Source organism: Chaetodon auriga, chromosome 15 (assembly GCF_051107435.1).
Source record: "Chaetodon auriga isolate fChaAug3 chromosome 15, fChaAug3.hap1, whole genome shotgun sequence".
Classification (NCBI taxonomy): Eukaryota; Metazoa; Chordata; class Actinopteri; order Chaetodontiformes; family Chaetodontidae; genus Chaetodon; species Chaetodon auriga.
The window spans coordinates 14527053-14544871 of NC_135088.1; the positions used below are offsets into that span (position 1 = coordinate 14527053).

Consider the following 17819-nt stretch of genomic DNA (forward strand, 5'->3'; position numbering starts at 1 on the left):
AACATCTTGTTTGGCTGCTTGTTTGGCACTCAGACTCCATCAGAGAGCACATTTGTCCTTGCAACTCATCCAGTTTGGCAGGTTTCAAGCTGTAATGAAGTTCAGGAGGCATTTTTCATCATTGCAAGTGCGTATCCACAAACCAAGTTGAAACAAATTTGCGTATTTATGAATTTCCTCGTGGAGCAGATCAAATTGTCTCGTGGGCCGCGTACAGGCGGTCCTGATTGTTGGAAGGAAATATGTAAAATGGCTAAGGCTGTAAGAGCAAAATGCTCTATCATGAAAACATGAGAAGTTGCTGCAGTTTGAATTAATTGCAGGTCTTGCTTTTCTATTTATTAGAGCATCAAGACAAAAACTTTTCTGTACCATAACCATACATATGAAGGGCTGATTTAGTTGAATTAGTACTATGAACGTGCCGTCCAACTTCTAATATGATTATACTGGAGATGTAAGATCTAGTATTGGTCTTTTTTATCAAACCCAAAGATAAAGAGCTTTTATCCTCTCTAATTTCTGACTTCAAACTTCACCTGTGGTGAGTGCTTTATATTTGAACTGTTTGATGAGAAACAGATGAAATTTGAGCTTTTTGTGATCATTTTAATGCCCCCTAATTTAAGGCTTCTGACCTAACGGCATACCCTGTAAGAGATAAGCAGTATATATCGTAATCTTTCATTTGCTGTGAGGTTTTATATCCAGTTCATCCTCATTTTGTTGAATCTCATCTCAGGCTCTGTGTTGTGGTGGTGATAGCATCATGCGTACCAAATTACTGTGACATTTGTGAATCATTAAACCAACGAAGGCTTTTTAAACATAGTTTATTATGGACAAAAGTGTTTTTATCCGTGTATCTGAAGGTTCATCTTGAGTCTTATCTTACTCATCTGAAGTTCTTTAGTAATTTTTATTAGGAATTAGTAAAGGAAAAAAAGTGATGGACATAAAACAGATCTAAAATATACCCATAATTGGCATCATTAATAGGCATTTGACAGGCTAATAGTTTGTGAAATACTCTGTGAGGTTTAATGAATGACTTTTGTATTGGTCAGTGCCGAGCTGCAGTAATGCCAGAGTCACAGTTATCTTCAAACATGCCACAGATGCAGCTAGAGATTTGGTCTCTGGTGTGTTTGGGAAGAGCAGAACTTTTATGTGGGATGCTGTAGCTGTTGTCTTCTTTGTTTCGTTCCGGCAGCCACCAACACTCCTTTGTGGTTTGGACAACCCACTCTCTCCTCGCTGCCTGTCCGACTTACCACCTGACGGGGTAAATGTACCAGTACATTGCCTGTGCTGTGTGTCAGTGTGACTGTGACCACTGTTCAAGCCCTGCCAGTCACTCAGCATTTAGTGGTGTTGTTCACAAATTCCTGCTACACTTGATCCATGATCATCTCCTTGTTAAATGTACTTTTTTTACCGATCCCATCCTCTCTCATCATCATTTTAAAAATGTGCAGCCTAGATCATATAGTTGTGCCTACTCTTCCTTACCTCCTGTGATAGCAGACATCTGTGTTGTGCTTATTTTGTCTTCCTTGTTAATTCATCTTCACTGGTCTTCCTACCTGCTCCTCAGATCTTCTGCAGCATGTGAAAGGAATGACAATCAGATCCCATGTGACCTTGTCTTAATTTTTATCCATCCTATATTCCAAATGTCTTTGGCCTAATTGTTAAAGTCTTGAAAAAAGACTGCAGTTGACTGTTAGTCGACTGAAGTCTTTGTGTGTTCAAGTGCAAAGATGTGAGGCGACGGGAGGTGACGCAAAACATTTGATCAGACTGTTGGCTTTGAGGTTAGCTCGGAGTATCAGAGGCCTAAAGTGGAGTGTCTTTGTGAAGACAGGAGAAGGGACGTTTTCATCCCACAATTCAATAGATAAAGTGGCCATGTAACTTTTTCTTTGACTTTCTTTCACTAAACATGTCAACCATCAGAACTTTCTCTGTTTTGTTTTTTTTTTTTTTAACCTCAGTGGCTTTTCTGACTGGATTATGGAGCCAAAGCTGTGCTGAGATGTCTGCAGTGTTGGAGTTAACAAACCTTTTCCAGACAGCTATAACTCACAACTTGCAAATACATATAATTATGCATTTCCAGCATGGTGTTCTTTTTTGTTTTCTTTTTTTTTTTCATAAAGAGAGCAACTCCCAGCATTCTCATGCAGGTTGTAAAGTTAATGGGTGGTAAAGTCAATCACTGTGCAATAGTCCCTTTAAAGATAATTATTAAGAACAGTTTCATATTGATGTGCATCATGTGAACTTCAAAGGGACCCTACCACTCTCTAAGAACAAAGTAATCATTTTGTTTCTTCACTATCCAGAAGCACAACAGCTATGTTGTGGAAATGCCAATGAAAGCGTTGTTTTTCCAAGTTATGGAGACGTGGTTGCCCGGTTATGTGTCCCCTTTGATCGCTGTTGCTGTTCATCTCATGGCTGAATGATAGAGGTCAGCATTTGTGTAGAACTAGCATAAATCCTTAAAATCATTATCCAGGCACAGAGTATTGATTCAGCCATTAGTCTAATCTTTATAGCCAAATTTGTGTCTAGATGTCTCTTATTGTAATGGCACTAATTTAACATCAAATTTCCTCAGTCCATGTTTGTATTTTAAAAAAGAATCTTGCACACTTTCTCTTTTTGCATTATCATATTTATAGTATTTCAAATTAATATCAAATTGCTGACATTTCTCTCTAATCAGATGTGTCATGCTGTGCTACCTTCACTTGTTACAAATGTTGTTTTGTTTTTTTTTTCCTTTATAAGAACTATACATTGATCTGTGTCAGGTGCAGTGTATTTGTAATGCTCATATATTGGGTCTAATAAGTGGACAAAGCATGTTTATGAGAACTTTGTAGAGATATTTGTAGTTCTTTGTTGTTGGCTTGCATGTCCTTCTGCACCTGAAAATAACAGTAGATGTACACATCTTGTCCTTTTTTAATGCTCCGTAAGTTGGAATGAGGAAGAGGATTGTTTTCAGTGGAAGTAAAAGAAGTCAGATTATCTGCCTTAAATGTTAATTTCAAATGTGAGGAAGAAGTATTGCTTTAACAATAGCCTGCCAAACATTACGATAGCATCTGAAAGCTATGTTTTATTTAGAAATGCTGAATAATGTCCCCTCAAAGCACAGGGGAAATTTGCTTACAAATGGTTAAACCACTCTGCTAACCACAAAAAAAAATCAAGTGTTCATCCATGCAAGGACTTAGAGTTGCTTCATTATATAAATAGTCCACCCAAAAAGCATTAGTCTTCTACATCTGACAAGCACTGCCTGCTCATGGGCCTGTTTGAAGACGCACATTTACTGCCATGCTGAGCCAGACATTTTTGTAAAAGAATATTTTATCAAAACCAGGCCAATCTTCATCTGAAAATGAACAGCTTTTAAGTCTCAGATGCCACATTCATTTACTGTATATTGCATGGAAACTAGTTGTAATATTTTAAGCTTCATTTTCATTCACTGTGTGTGAAGTGCAGATATTTGTTGGCCATTGTGTTGCGTTGCCCTTCTGTCCGTAAATCACCCCTTACTAAAAACCGAGCAGGTTAAGACACTTTCAAACACAAACCACCCCCATTATTATCAGTCACAAGCCATTCCTTGTGGTGTTACATTAACTTCAACATCTTACTTAGAAAAATACCTACCTCAACTCTTGCTTTTCTGGAAATGCTGGGTTGTTTCATCATCTTTTGCTTAACAAATTGCACTCTCAACACCAAGGCCAGCTGCTCTCACTTTTGAAACAAGGTACAATGGAGCTTGGCATCAAAGTCAAAGCAGTACAATCGACATTGTGTGCTTTTGATATAACCTTAAGAGACAGTTATGCTGTTTATCACGGATGACGAATGTGTTGATTTTGTTGATCCGCAGACTGTTATAATTTGTTACCCAAATGAGCTTCGTTCTCTAGTGTCAGTTTTGGCAGCACTAAATGTACCCGTATCCCCAGAGTATTCCCTTTGGGGCCCTGAGTCACTCTTGCCATCTTTCCACGTTCATTCTCTGTGGAGCAGTTAAGGACTTTACATTACATTTCAGTCAGACTGTCCTAGAGCATGAGAATAGCAGAAGAATAGGACTATACAGATGAGAAAGCCTAATATATCATGTTCCCACAGAGCAGATTTTGTCCTTAGGCAGTTACACAGTCAACAAACAGAGTTGTGTTATAGTGTAGAATCTCTGGATTTTAAATCAGTTGCATTTTGACACAAAACTTTCATTTACCTCAGTCATTGTTAGCAGTGTCTCTGAAGTTTTTCTCCCGGAGTGCTGAAAACTGAGAAATAATGTGCGTGCATGTATTGTGCTTTTATATTTTTGCCACAGTTTTTCTTAAAGCGATTGATCGTTTTTGATTCTGTGCTGCTCATTTACAAATTCCCTAATTTCACGTCCTCATTTATCTCAGATATGTAATGCATTGTGTCTTTGTATGGTTTATTCCACATCCATTTGTGCCCTGCTTGAGTCGAAAACACTGAGTGTCACTATATGTAAAAAGAGAAAAATGAGTATTATGGTCTGTTTCTCAATAAGGCTCCACAATAACTTCAGCCTTAACACAATGCAGAATATCCGAGTAGAGCATCAACTTGAATGGAGTAAATTCACTTTCACCTTCTTACTTATTTTTGGAGATACTTTGGATTAATGATACTTCTCTGTGATGCACTTTTTATGCCTTGGGTCCTAAAGCCTTACCGGTGGCCCCTACGGCCCATAATTTTAATTATAAAGTGCAATACAGATGTGTTGGATGGAGCAAATGACATGTAAAAATGCAAAGCTGGTCCTGGGTATGGGGAAGGAGGAAAGGCCACAAGGTCATTAAAATTTGGACAGCTAATCCATTTGCTCAAAAATGGAAGCGGTTCATTATCCAAGGGGCATGAATGTGCTGGTCAGTACATTTCATTGGGAAATTGTTCAAATTTTGATACATGATTTTACAGTGGAAAATGGCTGCCTTTATATACAGCTTTCATCCGGAGCACTTTACAATTTGCTTCTCATTCACATGACACACACAAACACACTGATGGCAGCACAGCCGCCTAAATGGAAATGGTCAATTGTGGCACTAAACTAAAGGTCAGGGTCTCACTGAAATACCACAATTCAATGTGTCTGCACAATGAATATTCACAGATTTCATGGAAATCCAGCAAATAGCTTTTGACCAGACTGTGACGCTAGATTAAAGGTCAGAGAGTCACAGATATCATTGGGAATGGTCATCTTCAGACATGCAAGAATATTCATACCAGACTTCACGACACTCTGACCAGTTGGTGACATAACGTTTCTTTGGACCAAATTGTTCAAGGACAGACTAACTGACCAACTAACATCACCATCCATAGCCCCTGCTGGTGCTGTTGCAACACAGTGTTTTTAAAATTAAAGTTTGTGTGTTCCTTCTTCATTATCTCAGGATTTGTTGCTCACTCATACATATTGGCTTAACATGTCTGCTGATGTTAAGCAGTTACTGTAGTTTTATTGAGAGTTAGCCTCGGGTATTTCACAATTTACAACCAACACATTCGACTTCTAAATAAGATAAGATAAAACTTCAGTGATCCCGCGCCGCGGAAATTTAAGACGTTACAGCCAGCAAGTATTTAAAAATAGACACAGTGGCATAAAAGGAATGAACTGAGTATAGATAAGAGTCATATTCATTGCTGATGTTATGGAGAAAAATGTGTGACAGCTAATCTTATCTCATTTATCCTGAGTTCTGATTTTAAAGGTGTTAACTAATGCAAATGCCTCGGGAGAATTCAGTCCCTTGCCCAGAGGCACGTTGGGAAGGGTGGAATATGCTTCCATGTCTCTTCCCTTGCCACAGTTTTTCCCAGCTGTTCCAGGCTCGCAGACCAGCAACGTCTAGGTGACAATTCGTCCAACAATTAGGCTACCACCACCCAATATGTCCTAAAGTGCTGTCACTTCTCTGTCCTACTTTCCATAAGCTAAAATTAGATGGAAACACGTGTTTTTGCTACCCTTTCTGAAGTAAAAACTTCTTTCCTTTTTCCTAATAGATCCCTCGTGGAGGACGACGACGCTCACATGAAAGTTGCTCTGGGCTATGGTGATATGGGCATCTCTGCTCATCTTCAGGCATCAAAGACAGGAAACACTCGATTTTTCACAAGCAACACGCACAGCTCAGTGGTTCTTCAGGTGAGGGTTCAGACATGTAGCAACAGTATGAAGTAGAAGTGTGAATAATGGATGCTGTAGAGCTCTGTCCATGACGTAGTGCTGATTGCAGGCTGGCAATGATTCAGATTTCTTATCACTGTCGAGAAGAGATAAAGCTCTATCCAAGTTAATCTATGCCTACCGCAAGACGACATACTGGAGAACTTGTCTTTATTGAATTTCTTTGCAGTTGAAGAGCTACCTCCACGCTTCAAAATCAAAACTTTGTCGAAAGGAATTACAGGATACAGTTTAATAGCTCACATAATGTTCCAATGATTAACCGAAAGCATTTGGGATTTGGTTTCTGCATGATTTGATATGAGGAGTGAGCACAACAAGAATATTATGAAACTCTGCTGATCGAGAATGGAACAGAAAAGCTTTGATAGGAGTTGTTGAAGTGACCTACTTTCTTCCCAAACAGTTGAGGCACATAGCATCATATTGATAAAGAACAAACCACTCTCTCCTTGAAGTGTACTCACACTTTGTCCCATCATCTCACAAAAAGAACAAGAATATGGCTCCAATGTACCAGAGAGCTGAATAATCTATCAAAAATCCACCATTAAGGAGAAGCAGAAACTGAAGCACTTGATAATGATGACCAATTAAAATTTATTTTGCATTCTTTAATATGTTAAATAGTTATATTACAATAAAGTTGGAATCAGCATCAGGAATTGGGTTTCGGCTTACATAACAAGACACTGTATTACAGCTTGAATTTCCAGTGTGCACTCAGTGGCTGTTTTGCATGTCACCACCGATTTGCAGAAAGTTAAAATCAACCTAAAGTTGTTGGAGTGGGTGTTGGTATTGCGCTTTTTGCTGCTGCCACAGCAATGGCTGCCCTTCGTCACCGGCTCTCATTGAAAATGAATGGCTGTTGGCAGCTTTTGCAGCACATTAATCTTTTGGTGTCAGAGCACAGTAAGGGAATGATAATGATTTTTCTAGGCCATCTGATCTTGCACTCTGTAGCCACTAGTTCGTAGACTCACTAGTCTCAGTTGGTGCATTTGGGAGCAGCCCACCTCAAACTCGCCCACTGATTATTCCAGGAGTTTAGTGAGTTGTTGCATGTATTGCATGTTTTCTTGGTTGCATGCTATTCGTGCTTCCTGCTATGATGTAAGCCATGGCAAATGATGGGACAGAGATGAAGGATACCATTTTCCTCATTGTGGTAGACAATGAAATCAGGTGTGCAGATGAGTGAGCGCATGTATGAAGAATATGGTATGAGTACAGTATGTGTGAGGGAAACAAAAACCTGACTGCATGTGGATAAAGATGGGATTATTTGTTTTAAATATCAACAGTTTCCCTGTAGAGACTAAACGGTGTACAAGTCCCTATTATGTTGTCATGCCTACAAGGGGACAACATGCTGTCGCTGTAGCTCCAAACATATAATTCTGAACCAGTTATGAGCAAGACAGTGAAGAGTACAAACCCTATCAGTGAGACAGCCCAAGCAGACCAGAAGTGCTGTCACAAACATTTTGGGTCCCCGAGCTCACATCTGACACACCGTGTCTAAACATGTTTTGATTGATCCTTGCTGAAACATTGAAGTTCAAGTTTGTGATCGGACAGGAAGTGCAGCTAGGCTCAAACACAGTGGCTGAGACAGATTTGTTTGTGTCATCACATGGTCTTCTTAGTCTGGCCTGGACTGAGCGGAGGACTCCTCGGGGGTAAAACCACAGCATAGGTCAGGTCTCAGTCACATACGTCCCTCACTGTTATCCTCTTCTGTTAGGGATTTGACCAACTGAGGATAGAAGGTTTATTATGTGACGTCACACTGGTGGCTGGGGACGGCGACGAGGCTTTCCCTGTACACCGCGCCATGATGGCCTCCTCCTCCGACTATTTTAAAGCCATGTTCACAGGTGAGTGTGCAAAGCCTGATCAGAAACATGTACCCAACAGCGCGTTAGTCATTTTACTGGCCCCAGCTACACTGATGTTCTTTTTTGTGTCTTCTTGTTGCTATGATGCATGCATTGATTGCTTTATATCTTCTTCCCTCTTGCACTGTATTCTCTAGTAACGCATCTTTTTTAATTAATGAACATTTGGCAGTCATGTCACTGTCCTTTTGCCTCCTGAGAAATTACACAAATTGACCTTGTGCCCACATACATCCAGCATTGTGTGTGTATATTCATAAAGTGTCCCATGTTATAAAAGCAGCCTTATCATTGTTGTGCATTCATGTCCATGGTCCTTTGTACTTGCAATGACTGTAAATGTGATTTATTAGCTTGTTTTCTTCTCCTTGCTGCACTGTATGCAGAGGCGGAAGAACCTTGACTACACTTAAAGACCTGCAGTGTTTAAAGGATATTTTCAGGAATAGCAGATAAACTGTAGCTCATTTTTAGACACAAGACACATGTTGGCATGCAAAAGGTAATTCAGCTGAGAACTGTGATGTACCAGGTTTGATACAGCTTTTTAAAATGAAAGGAAAACTAATAACACAGATGTTGTTAATACAAGTGACCTTACTGCTTTGACTGGACCTGTTTAAGCTGTAGCCTGCTTCAATTAAGCTGTTTATTTTTCATGACTAAAGCCTTGATTAGCAATTTAGCACCCTATGTATTTGCACTACACTGTACATAAAGAGCAGTGAAAGGAATTAAACATTTTGGAACAGTTGGTGGGTCAGGTTAGGTCTCATATCATGATAGTAGTAGAAGTTTGAAGATTTGCCATTTAAAGTTTCTGATTAAGATGAAGAAGGTGCTGCAGTGAAAACAGAAGAGCGTGTTGAAGTAGGAGTAAGGGGAAACTGGACTTAGAGTGTGGGATAGCTCATTAGTGATAAGGGAGCTGTGTGAGCGTAGATGCTGAGCAATGGGATTCTGCCTAAGACCTTCAATCCTTTCTCTGAACATAAGTCCTTTGACACAGAAAACAATTAATTGACATTTACACTGGAGGGAAAACGCATCTAAAAGAAATAAAGCATTTTTTTTTTATTTTCAGCTTAATTGAATTTGTTCCATCGTGTAAGTTTTATTCTTCCAAGTCCTTTCAAAAAAAAAAAAAAATCAAATCGATGTGGCTGCTCACAGACCTGTCAGTCAAATAAGATTACGCATCAGTTAAACCACGTGTAAGCACCTACTGTTTCTTTATCCCCTGACTCTCTCCTGATGCAGGTGGAATGAAAGAACAGGACTTAATGTGCATCAAGCTTCACGGAGTCAACCGAATAGGCCTGAAGAAAATCATTGACTTTATCTACACAGCCAAGTTGTCACTCAACATGGAGAATCTGCAAGACACACTTGAGGCAGCCAGCTTCTTACAAATCCTTCCTGTGTTGGACTTCTGCAAGGTTTTTCTTATATCTGGGGTAAGGAAGCACACCAGCCGTGCACTGTCCACTCTGCAGTACACAGCTTCCCGCTAGTCTTCACCACTCATACATTTTCTGTTCATTGGCTGAAATAACTGGATATTATTATTATGATTTCAAAAATAATTTCAAACAGAAGCTGTGGTTTGCTCTAAAAATGAATTTCCCAAAATATTTTGGCTTTTAAACTTCTCTTCAAGTCCCACGAGAATGCCTTCAGGTTAGAGGAGGAGGCAGGCATGAACATAAAGTCGCATTTCAATAAGGACTTTGTGCGTGCGGTCTATTTTTTGTTGTTGTTATTAAGTAGAAACTGCCAGTCAGAAGAAATAATCTTTGATAATAATTTGAACTTGGTGGAATAAGTACTCTGAAAACCTGAAAGTACTCTTTTTACTAAACATAATGAATCTGCTTTGGGAGAAGGGCACCAGGTAAGATGTTGAACGTGCTCTGATAGAAAATCCTAACAGTCAGTCTGTATAAACATTTCTTTCTTTAGGAGAAAAGTCTATATAATGAGTCGTTTCACTGAATATGCACTTTGGTGTGTCTAAAGGTTTGTATATGGGCTGCTAAAGTGTAACAAACTAATTTGTGTGGATGCAAACCAGGGCTGCAATTAATAATTGCTTTCTTTATTGATTAATTAATGATTTTCCTTCATCAATAATTCCTAGAGCCCATATTGATAACTTAAAATTCCATATTTATCTTGCCAACAGTTGAAAAACTAAAAGGTATTAAGTTACAGTTACATAAAGCAGCAAATACTCTGCTGCATATGTTCTGTGTAGTAGGTGTAGACTGTATGTTACTTGGCTGTAATTGCCATCCTACAGTACTAAATCACTGCTATTTTATAGTTAGAAATCACCGTGTGTAAGGAGGTGAGTCTCTCTGCACAAGTTGTGAAGATCCAGTCACTCATGTCCTCAGATGTGTTGTTCTTCTTTGTTGCAGCTTCTTAAGATTTTGATTTCCTCTTCCCTGCAGGTGTCTCTTGATAACTGTGTAGAGGTGGGGCGCATTGCCAACACGTATAACCTCACAGAGGTGGATAAATATGTCAACAATTTCATCCTGAAGAACTTTCCGTCGCTGCTGGGCACGGGAGAGTTTGTCAAGCTACCATTTGAACGGTTGGCTTTTGTACTGTCCAGCAACAGCTTGAAACACTGCACTGAGTTGGACCTGTTCAAGGCGGCTTGCCGCTGGCTACGCTACGAAGACGGTCGTATGGACTATGCCCCAAAGCTCATGAAGAACATCCGCTTTCCCCTCATGAACCCGCAGGAGCTCATCAATCACGTGCAGACAGTGGACTTTATGCGCACGGACAACACCTGCGTCAACCTTCTCCTGGAGGCTAGTAACTACCAAATGATGCCCTACATGCAACCAGTTATGCAGTCAGAACGGACAGCCATCCGCTCAGACAGTGCCCACCTGGTCACCCTGGGTGGTGTTCTGCGCCAGCAGCTAGTTGTAAGTAAGGAGCTGCGTCTTTTTGATGAGAAGGCTCATGAGTGGAAGGCGCTGGCTCCTATGGATGCACCCCGCTACCAACACGGCATTGCAGTCATCGGCAACTTTCTCTACGTGGTGGGTGGCCAAAGCAACTACGACACCAAAGGCAAGACAGCGGTGGACACCGTATTCCGGTACGACCCTCGCTACAACAAGTGGATGCAGGTGGCATGCCTTAATGAGAAACGTACGTTCTTCCACCTCAGCGCACTCAAGGGACACCTCTATGCTGTCGGTGGAAGGAATGCTGCCGGGGAGCTCGGTGAGTTTATTTCCCTACTTGATTTACCTTTCCTTTTTAAGCAACAACAGAAGCCTTTTAATTAATATTGTATGAGATTATACACCTAAATATGAAGGAGCAGTAGGAGAAAGAATGTGCAGTTTAATAAGGCTGCAAGCATACTGACGCTGGTAATCAAGTGTTGTGCCAACACGTCATTTGCTGTTTCAACATGTCGCGTGCATAATCTCTGTGTAATTTCATTGAATTCAGAGGATGTACCCATTATCCACAACACCTGTACGATCTAATGTAATCCAGTACAGAGACAGACGCACAATCCTTTGTAATGTTTAGCATTGTGTGTTGTTTTGTATTTTGGTGAGGTGATGTTTCTGGTTTCATTTTGTTATACTGTAAGTTTTGGTATTTTTTTTCTCACCTCTTAATAAAGTACAATCCAATACAACAAAGCCACAAACTGCACCCTTAAGTATTCCTGTTGAGATTAACCATTTACTCACAGGTCCTGAGACTCATCTGAAGCTGGGACAGGAACCGTCCCGGCAGAGAGGATTAAGGGAATGTTTGAATACCTTTTTTCAGTGGAATATTCAATGATTATGAAGTGGTCGTGTCATATCACCTCCTGTCAGTAATCTGATGATTTTCTTCATTTCACATTATTTGTTCACCCCTCTGGTAGAAACAATTCCGTGAACTGATATATTTCTGTCCATTCGTTGTAGTTTGGTTGTTGATGCTGAGTAACCAACCTGGAATCTCTGCAGCTGTAACTGTGGACCACAGAGAGGTGCCACCCAATACTTAAATTCAGCTCTGTAACTGCAGCAGACAGAGAGAGGCCACTGTGTGAGCAGTCTTCTCTTCTGGGTTATAATTAGACCAAAGAACACGGCCTCGGTTCACTGCCCATCTACACAACTGCCTTTTCTGCTTCACGTTCCACTGCTCTTTCATTGCATGTGGTTTAGCCTTGATGTGCCCAGCCCTTGTATTATATTTGTTTACTCTGGTTAGGTCACATGGGTGTGGTTTTATTGTTACGTCTGAAATGCCCAAATTCTAAATGAAAAGCTGAACGGACGTCAACAGGGATATATATAGGAGGAAGCTTTCGATCATGAATGGTAGACTTTGTTTTTTTGGTTACGTAATCTGATTCCATTTCTCAGTCGTCTTGGTTTTGCTCTTTTAAACTGTTCTTAGAAAACCGATTTCATTTTTAAGATGTCCGTCCTCATTATGATCTCTTTCTTCAATGTAGGTTTGTCAGACAAATCTCTCTTTCACTCAGGTCTTTTAGAAAAGTAATTACAACACTGTTTACTTCAGTCACACCAATGAAAGAAAAATAAATAGTATTCTGTCACGCAATCATTCCACAGTCAGATTGTTAATTTTTTAAGCGGCATTAAAACAATACATGAAATATTTGCACTTGCTCCAATAGGCTGTTTTATAACCTACACAGAGGGAAAAATATAGTGTTAAAATGTGAAAACAGAAAAAAACAGTACAGAGTTTTACTGGAGTTATTCTTCTTTCCTATCCTGCTGATCACCTGAGATTACTGGGACCAATCACAATCCTCAGATCATGTAGAGTTAGATCCTCCTGACCCCCCCATGTTGGGAGCCACTGCTCTCGGTGCTACATGGTAATTGTCACCAGATCTCACCAGCTGCAAGCTTGACCCATGGAGTGTACTATTAAATTCTGGTGAACCACCATCGAGGAGAGAAATGAATGCTAATTAGGAATGTGACCTTTTTAACGACGATCACAGGAAAATCTGATCTGATTTTTCAATTTGAGTTAGCGTACCTGTAAATGAATTACTGGAGATATCAGACTCTGGTCTCTGTAGGTAAATCAGCAGCATTCAGAGTTTATGCACGTCAATTCATCATTTATTAATTAAAAGATTTTTTAAAGTATTTTTCAGTGCCTGCTCTGCATTCAGTCTAATGGTATGTGTTTTAGATCTGCTCACTTCATCTATTGTCTTCTAATACATATCTGTATTACTTCACTGAGCGGAGTATGTGCACTGCTCAAGGTCACTTTGCTGATGGTTGTTGAGCAAGCAGAGTAAGGTATTCACTCATTTTCCCCTCTGAGATTTCCCAGCCGTCCCAGAGTTGTGCTCCTGATCTTACTGCTGTATTTTAGAACCATCTTTAAAGTTGTGATTTCACCTCTGATTAAACCAGAGCCTTAAGGAAGTGTTCAGTCCACCAACTTGTTTTTCCATTAGCTGCACTCTGTGAAAATATTTTGTGCAATATGTCCACCACAGTACCTCTTTATCCTGTTACATGCAGATGAGACTCAGCTGGAAAGATTACTTCTCTGTGGCTCATGATGCTCCGCTAAAATGTGCACTTAATGTTTGACACAAAGGTGCGAATCACACTCTTGTTGTAATCCTGAATTATAACATTCCTGCTGGTTGTCCAACTTTCCCTTCGCCCAATCACAGCCCTTTTCCGAGCACAGCGTGAGCCCACAAGTTGATGGACCCCTGGCAGCTTCTTAAGGGGTTGCTCAGCCACCAATCACTCACCCACTGTCCCTATTCTGCGTTCTCACAGATTTTGTGGAACCATCCTCAGGGGCCTTAAGATAAAGGATCTTCCAATCTCCTTATTTCCTGTGCAGTCAGTGCATTGAGTGCTGGTAGGGTTATGGGGATGTGTACTCTGTATTTAAATCCGTGTTTTAGCTCCCACGCTGAGAACCTCCAAGGCCTCATTTGCTGCTGTTTGTCCTCCTTAGTTATATCTTGACCTACTTTCTACTAATTCGTTCTTTTTCTTTTTCTTTTTTTTTCCCTTGTCGTCTTTTTCTTCAAGCTACTGTGGAGTGCTACAACCCAAGGACGAACGAATGGACGTATGTTGCCAAAATGAATGAGCCACATTATGGCCATGCTGGGACAGTGTACGGCGGTTATATGTATATTTCAGGTAAGTGGCTCCAGGAAGCTGAAGTGAGTTCATTCGTAATGAGCCCACATATAGAAGGATGTGTAATGTTGTGTGGTGAGTTTAAAAGTAGATTTCCTGTCTTGCAGACACACTTGACATGAATTTCTAATTAGATCATTTTGTTTTCTTCCTCGGTATTTAATGGCCGAATACGTCTGACAACATTCAGGCCTTAGAATCTGTCCTGTGGTCACCTCATTCGATACCTCTCCTCCAAACTCCGCTGCATGTATCATGCGTCGCTGTGAGTCACCGAGAAAAGGCCGTGTGTGTCTTTTGTTTGTGTTCGACAGAAACGTGATTCGGCTTGTGATTGACACAGTCATTAGCGGGCTGCGGGGGGAGTGGGTTCACAGTAGTGAATTCAGTATTATTCAAAATGGCTTCACCATGAATTTGGTTTTCAGATTTTTGACAAATATTACACCCAGTATATTCTAATGTTTGGGAGATTTCAGTGAGTCATTATAGTAGGATTTCTAACTGTATGCTAATGCTAGATTTGATGTGTTGAACTCGCTGCATCATATACAAAGTGTCGTCATCTACACTGAGCACGCAGGTGAAGTCAAAGTCTGAGGGTTCGGTGCTTTTTGGCTGGACACTCATCTTGGGCCTTCAGGCAGTTACTACTTGCTCTTGAGGTGTCACCTCGATACTTGTTCACTTCATGGGATTGAAAACAAATCCTGCGTTATGGAGATGAGCCCTAGTTTCTCAGTGTGACTAATCCAGAGCGGTGCTACAAAGGAAGGGGAAGGGAGGGGTGGCAGGGAAATTGGGAAGGATGGAGCAAAGTAGAGGACTGAAGCCTGTGTAGGAGGTGTAACACTGAAGAGCCAGTGTTAATCCCTCCTGGCCGTGGGTACTGTCATCGCTCTACAACACATGAACATAAACAGTGTTCAGAAAACATGAAATAAAATCACTGGAGATTTCCAGAAGTGCAGATTGTTTTTTTTTGTTTGTTTTTTTTCCGTAGTGACAGTTTTATCATCCAGTTAGTGTACATGACGAGTTACCTCGAAACACATGCACTGTATGTATAGGCTCCAAGAAATAAGATGCACCAGTTGTGGTGTTTTGTAGATGTTTCAAATTGGATCATCATCATTGGATCAATTTTAGAAATTCGACCAGTGGAGCTCAATCGAGTGAAAATCCGTGAACGCGCACCACCAAAGGAATAAACACCATCTGCTTGAGTAGTAAAACAGTTGCAAGAGACAAAGTTGGAATTTCAACCGCTGCATGTGTGTGTCTGCTTAAAGAAGTGGCGCAGTCGATGGGTAATGGGATGGATTTCCTCTCTGCAGCCTTTGTGAATTAATATACATTAACATGAATAACATTAACATCTTTGCAGCAGTCACATCCCGTACCTGCGAGCTGGGAGGCTTTGGCAAATGAAAATAAAACACTGAAACCCTCTTTAGTAGCAGTAGTATTAATCTTATTTGCGATGTAAGGTGCTGACCAGCATGCACAGTGTTTTATTAGATACACTCCCTGATTTTGATCACTGTGCACACAGCCAGTTAATTTGATTTTATCATCCACAGATCTCATTATTCCTGCAACTCTTTGTCAATATTATGCAGTTCTATACACAACGCATTACCCACCATATCAGTTCCAGCTATCTTTAAAGTTTTCAGTTGCACGCTGTAAATTCCACAAGTGACATGACATCCATTTGCTTGTTTTTTTTTTGGTTATTTTGTTTTTTTATTGTCTGTTCAGATTTTTATTATTTAGAACTTTGTTAGAGTTCTGCAAGAACTGTCTTTGTGTGCATGCATGTGAAAAAAGTTACCAGTGCATGTAGCCCACTTTTAATCTGATTTCATATTAATGAACTCTGACTTGCGGGAACAAGGCCAAAAACTAATAACTAACTTCATACATGATTACTGTCATTGTTTATATAAGCAAAAAGCAAAACTTTCATAACCTTATTAATTAGTTAGTACTTCACTTGGCAAGCGAAAGAACTGGGGCATATGTGGGACCACACAGACCACATGATTTGACAAGCCAAATATCACTGTGAAGCAAAGATGAAAGACAAATTTTCACTTTTTTAAAATAAATAAACTGAAATGATGAATAGCGTAATAGTCAGACACTGCGCTAATCTGCCAGCAGCCAGCTGTTTTTCAGACTTCTGCCTCAGGCTGTACTCTGCAGCAGAGTATTTATCGCTCACCCTTTTTGATAATCTAATGGGCTCCTTTTGTGTTGGCTTCATGTTTCAGTGATGCACTCATTAGCAGGCCAACAGCCTGGTAAATTCCACTGCCACAGTGACACAGTGTCACGCTTCGCACCAGCAGCAGCTAAAGCTACATGTGGGGGGGGGGAAGAAAATGGTACAGCTGATGGAGCGGTTTAGTGAAACATGCGTAACGGCTCGTATGAAAACTTTCTGTAATAGACCGATTTTAAATTCAAAGGGTGCAGGTAAACGGGCATTACCCATTAGAGGAATTTTGTTGCGCCGAGGCCCCGCTGTAGTGCCCACAGTCTCGCGGGTTAGAGTCTTGCTGTGCAAGGTGACCCATGCTGAAGTGCAGTTCTGTGTCCGTCTGTCACAGCAGATCAGGTCACATTCTCCGGCTGTGCTGCTGCGCTGTCTGAAGGTATTCTGTCAGCTGGATGAACCTGACAAATGCACTCAGCCCAGAGACCATCACAGCTCAAGTGGTGTGGCAGAGTTCAGACATGAGTACTGAACCAGCACAGAGCCACATTGCCTCTGGTTCACCGTCTTAAGATCTGTGTGAAGGTGGTCTTACAGCTCTGACCGTTTTTTAGTTTTTTACTCAGTCATCTACAACAAGGACACCTGTACCGTCTGGGTAATTTATGACTCAGGACTTCACAACAGTAGACGAATTATTGTGTGATTATTGTAATAAAGTAAAATATTTTGCAGTGATTTGTAGTCATTATAGCCTGACTGTTAGAGGATTTATAAGGCTGAGGCTGATTTTGATATTTTGGAGTCCCTTACTTTTTTTTTTTAATTCTGACATTTTACAGTTGAAAAATCAACCTGTCGGTGCTCTCTGGTGGACAAGCCGTGTAATGATGACATTGTTTCTTAATGATCTAAAACCCACTTCGGCATTTGTTTTACCATTTCTTGTTGTTTTTTTTTTTTTAACGTGACATCTTAAATACATTCCTTTTTAAAAAAAATATATATTATTGTTATACGTATGTGACTAGCTCATGTCAGGTCTTTGGTGCAGAGGACACAAGCAGAGTTGGCAAATGTGGCTGTTTTGTGAGCGTTCCTGCAGGAATTAGCAGGTTAGCTTTGTAGACAAGATGGACAGTCTTAAGGGACTGTATTTGTTTTTTCGCCTTGAATTTTCCTCCAGGCCACGC

The 17819-nt window shown here is 40.5% G+C and overlaps 1 protein-coding gene across 3 annotated transcripts in view; it reads left to right on the forward strand.

Annotated features, from left to right (window-relative positions):
- Window positions 1-17819, forward strand: part of klhl13 (kelch-like family member 13) — a 36378-nt gene that overhangs the window by 15437 nt on the left and 3122 nt on the right. For 2 of the 3 annotated variants that reach the window (XM_076750331.1, XM_076750330.1), the window contains 5 exons: window positions 6109-6250; window positions 8043-8175; window positions 9457-9653; window positions 10653-11448; window positions 14289-14402. In XM_076750331.1, coding sequence (XP_076606446.1) covers window positions 6109-6250; window positions 8043-8175; window positions 9457-9653; window positions 10653-11448; window positions 14289-14402 — 1382 coding nt within the window. Of the gene's footprint in view, window positions 1-1213; window positions 1286-6108; window positions 6251-8042; window positions 8176-9456; window positions 9654-10652; window positions 11449-14288; window positions 14403-17819 lie in introns of all 3 variants that reach the window. The other variant, XM_076750329.1, reaches the window with a different exon arrangement.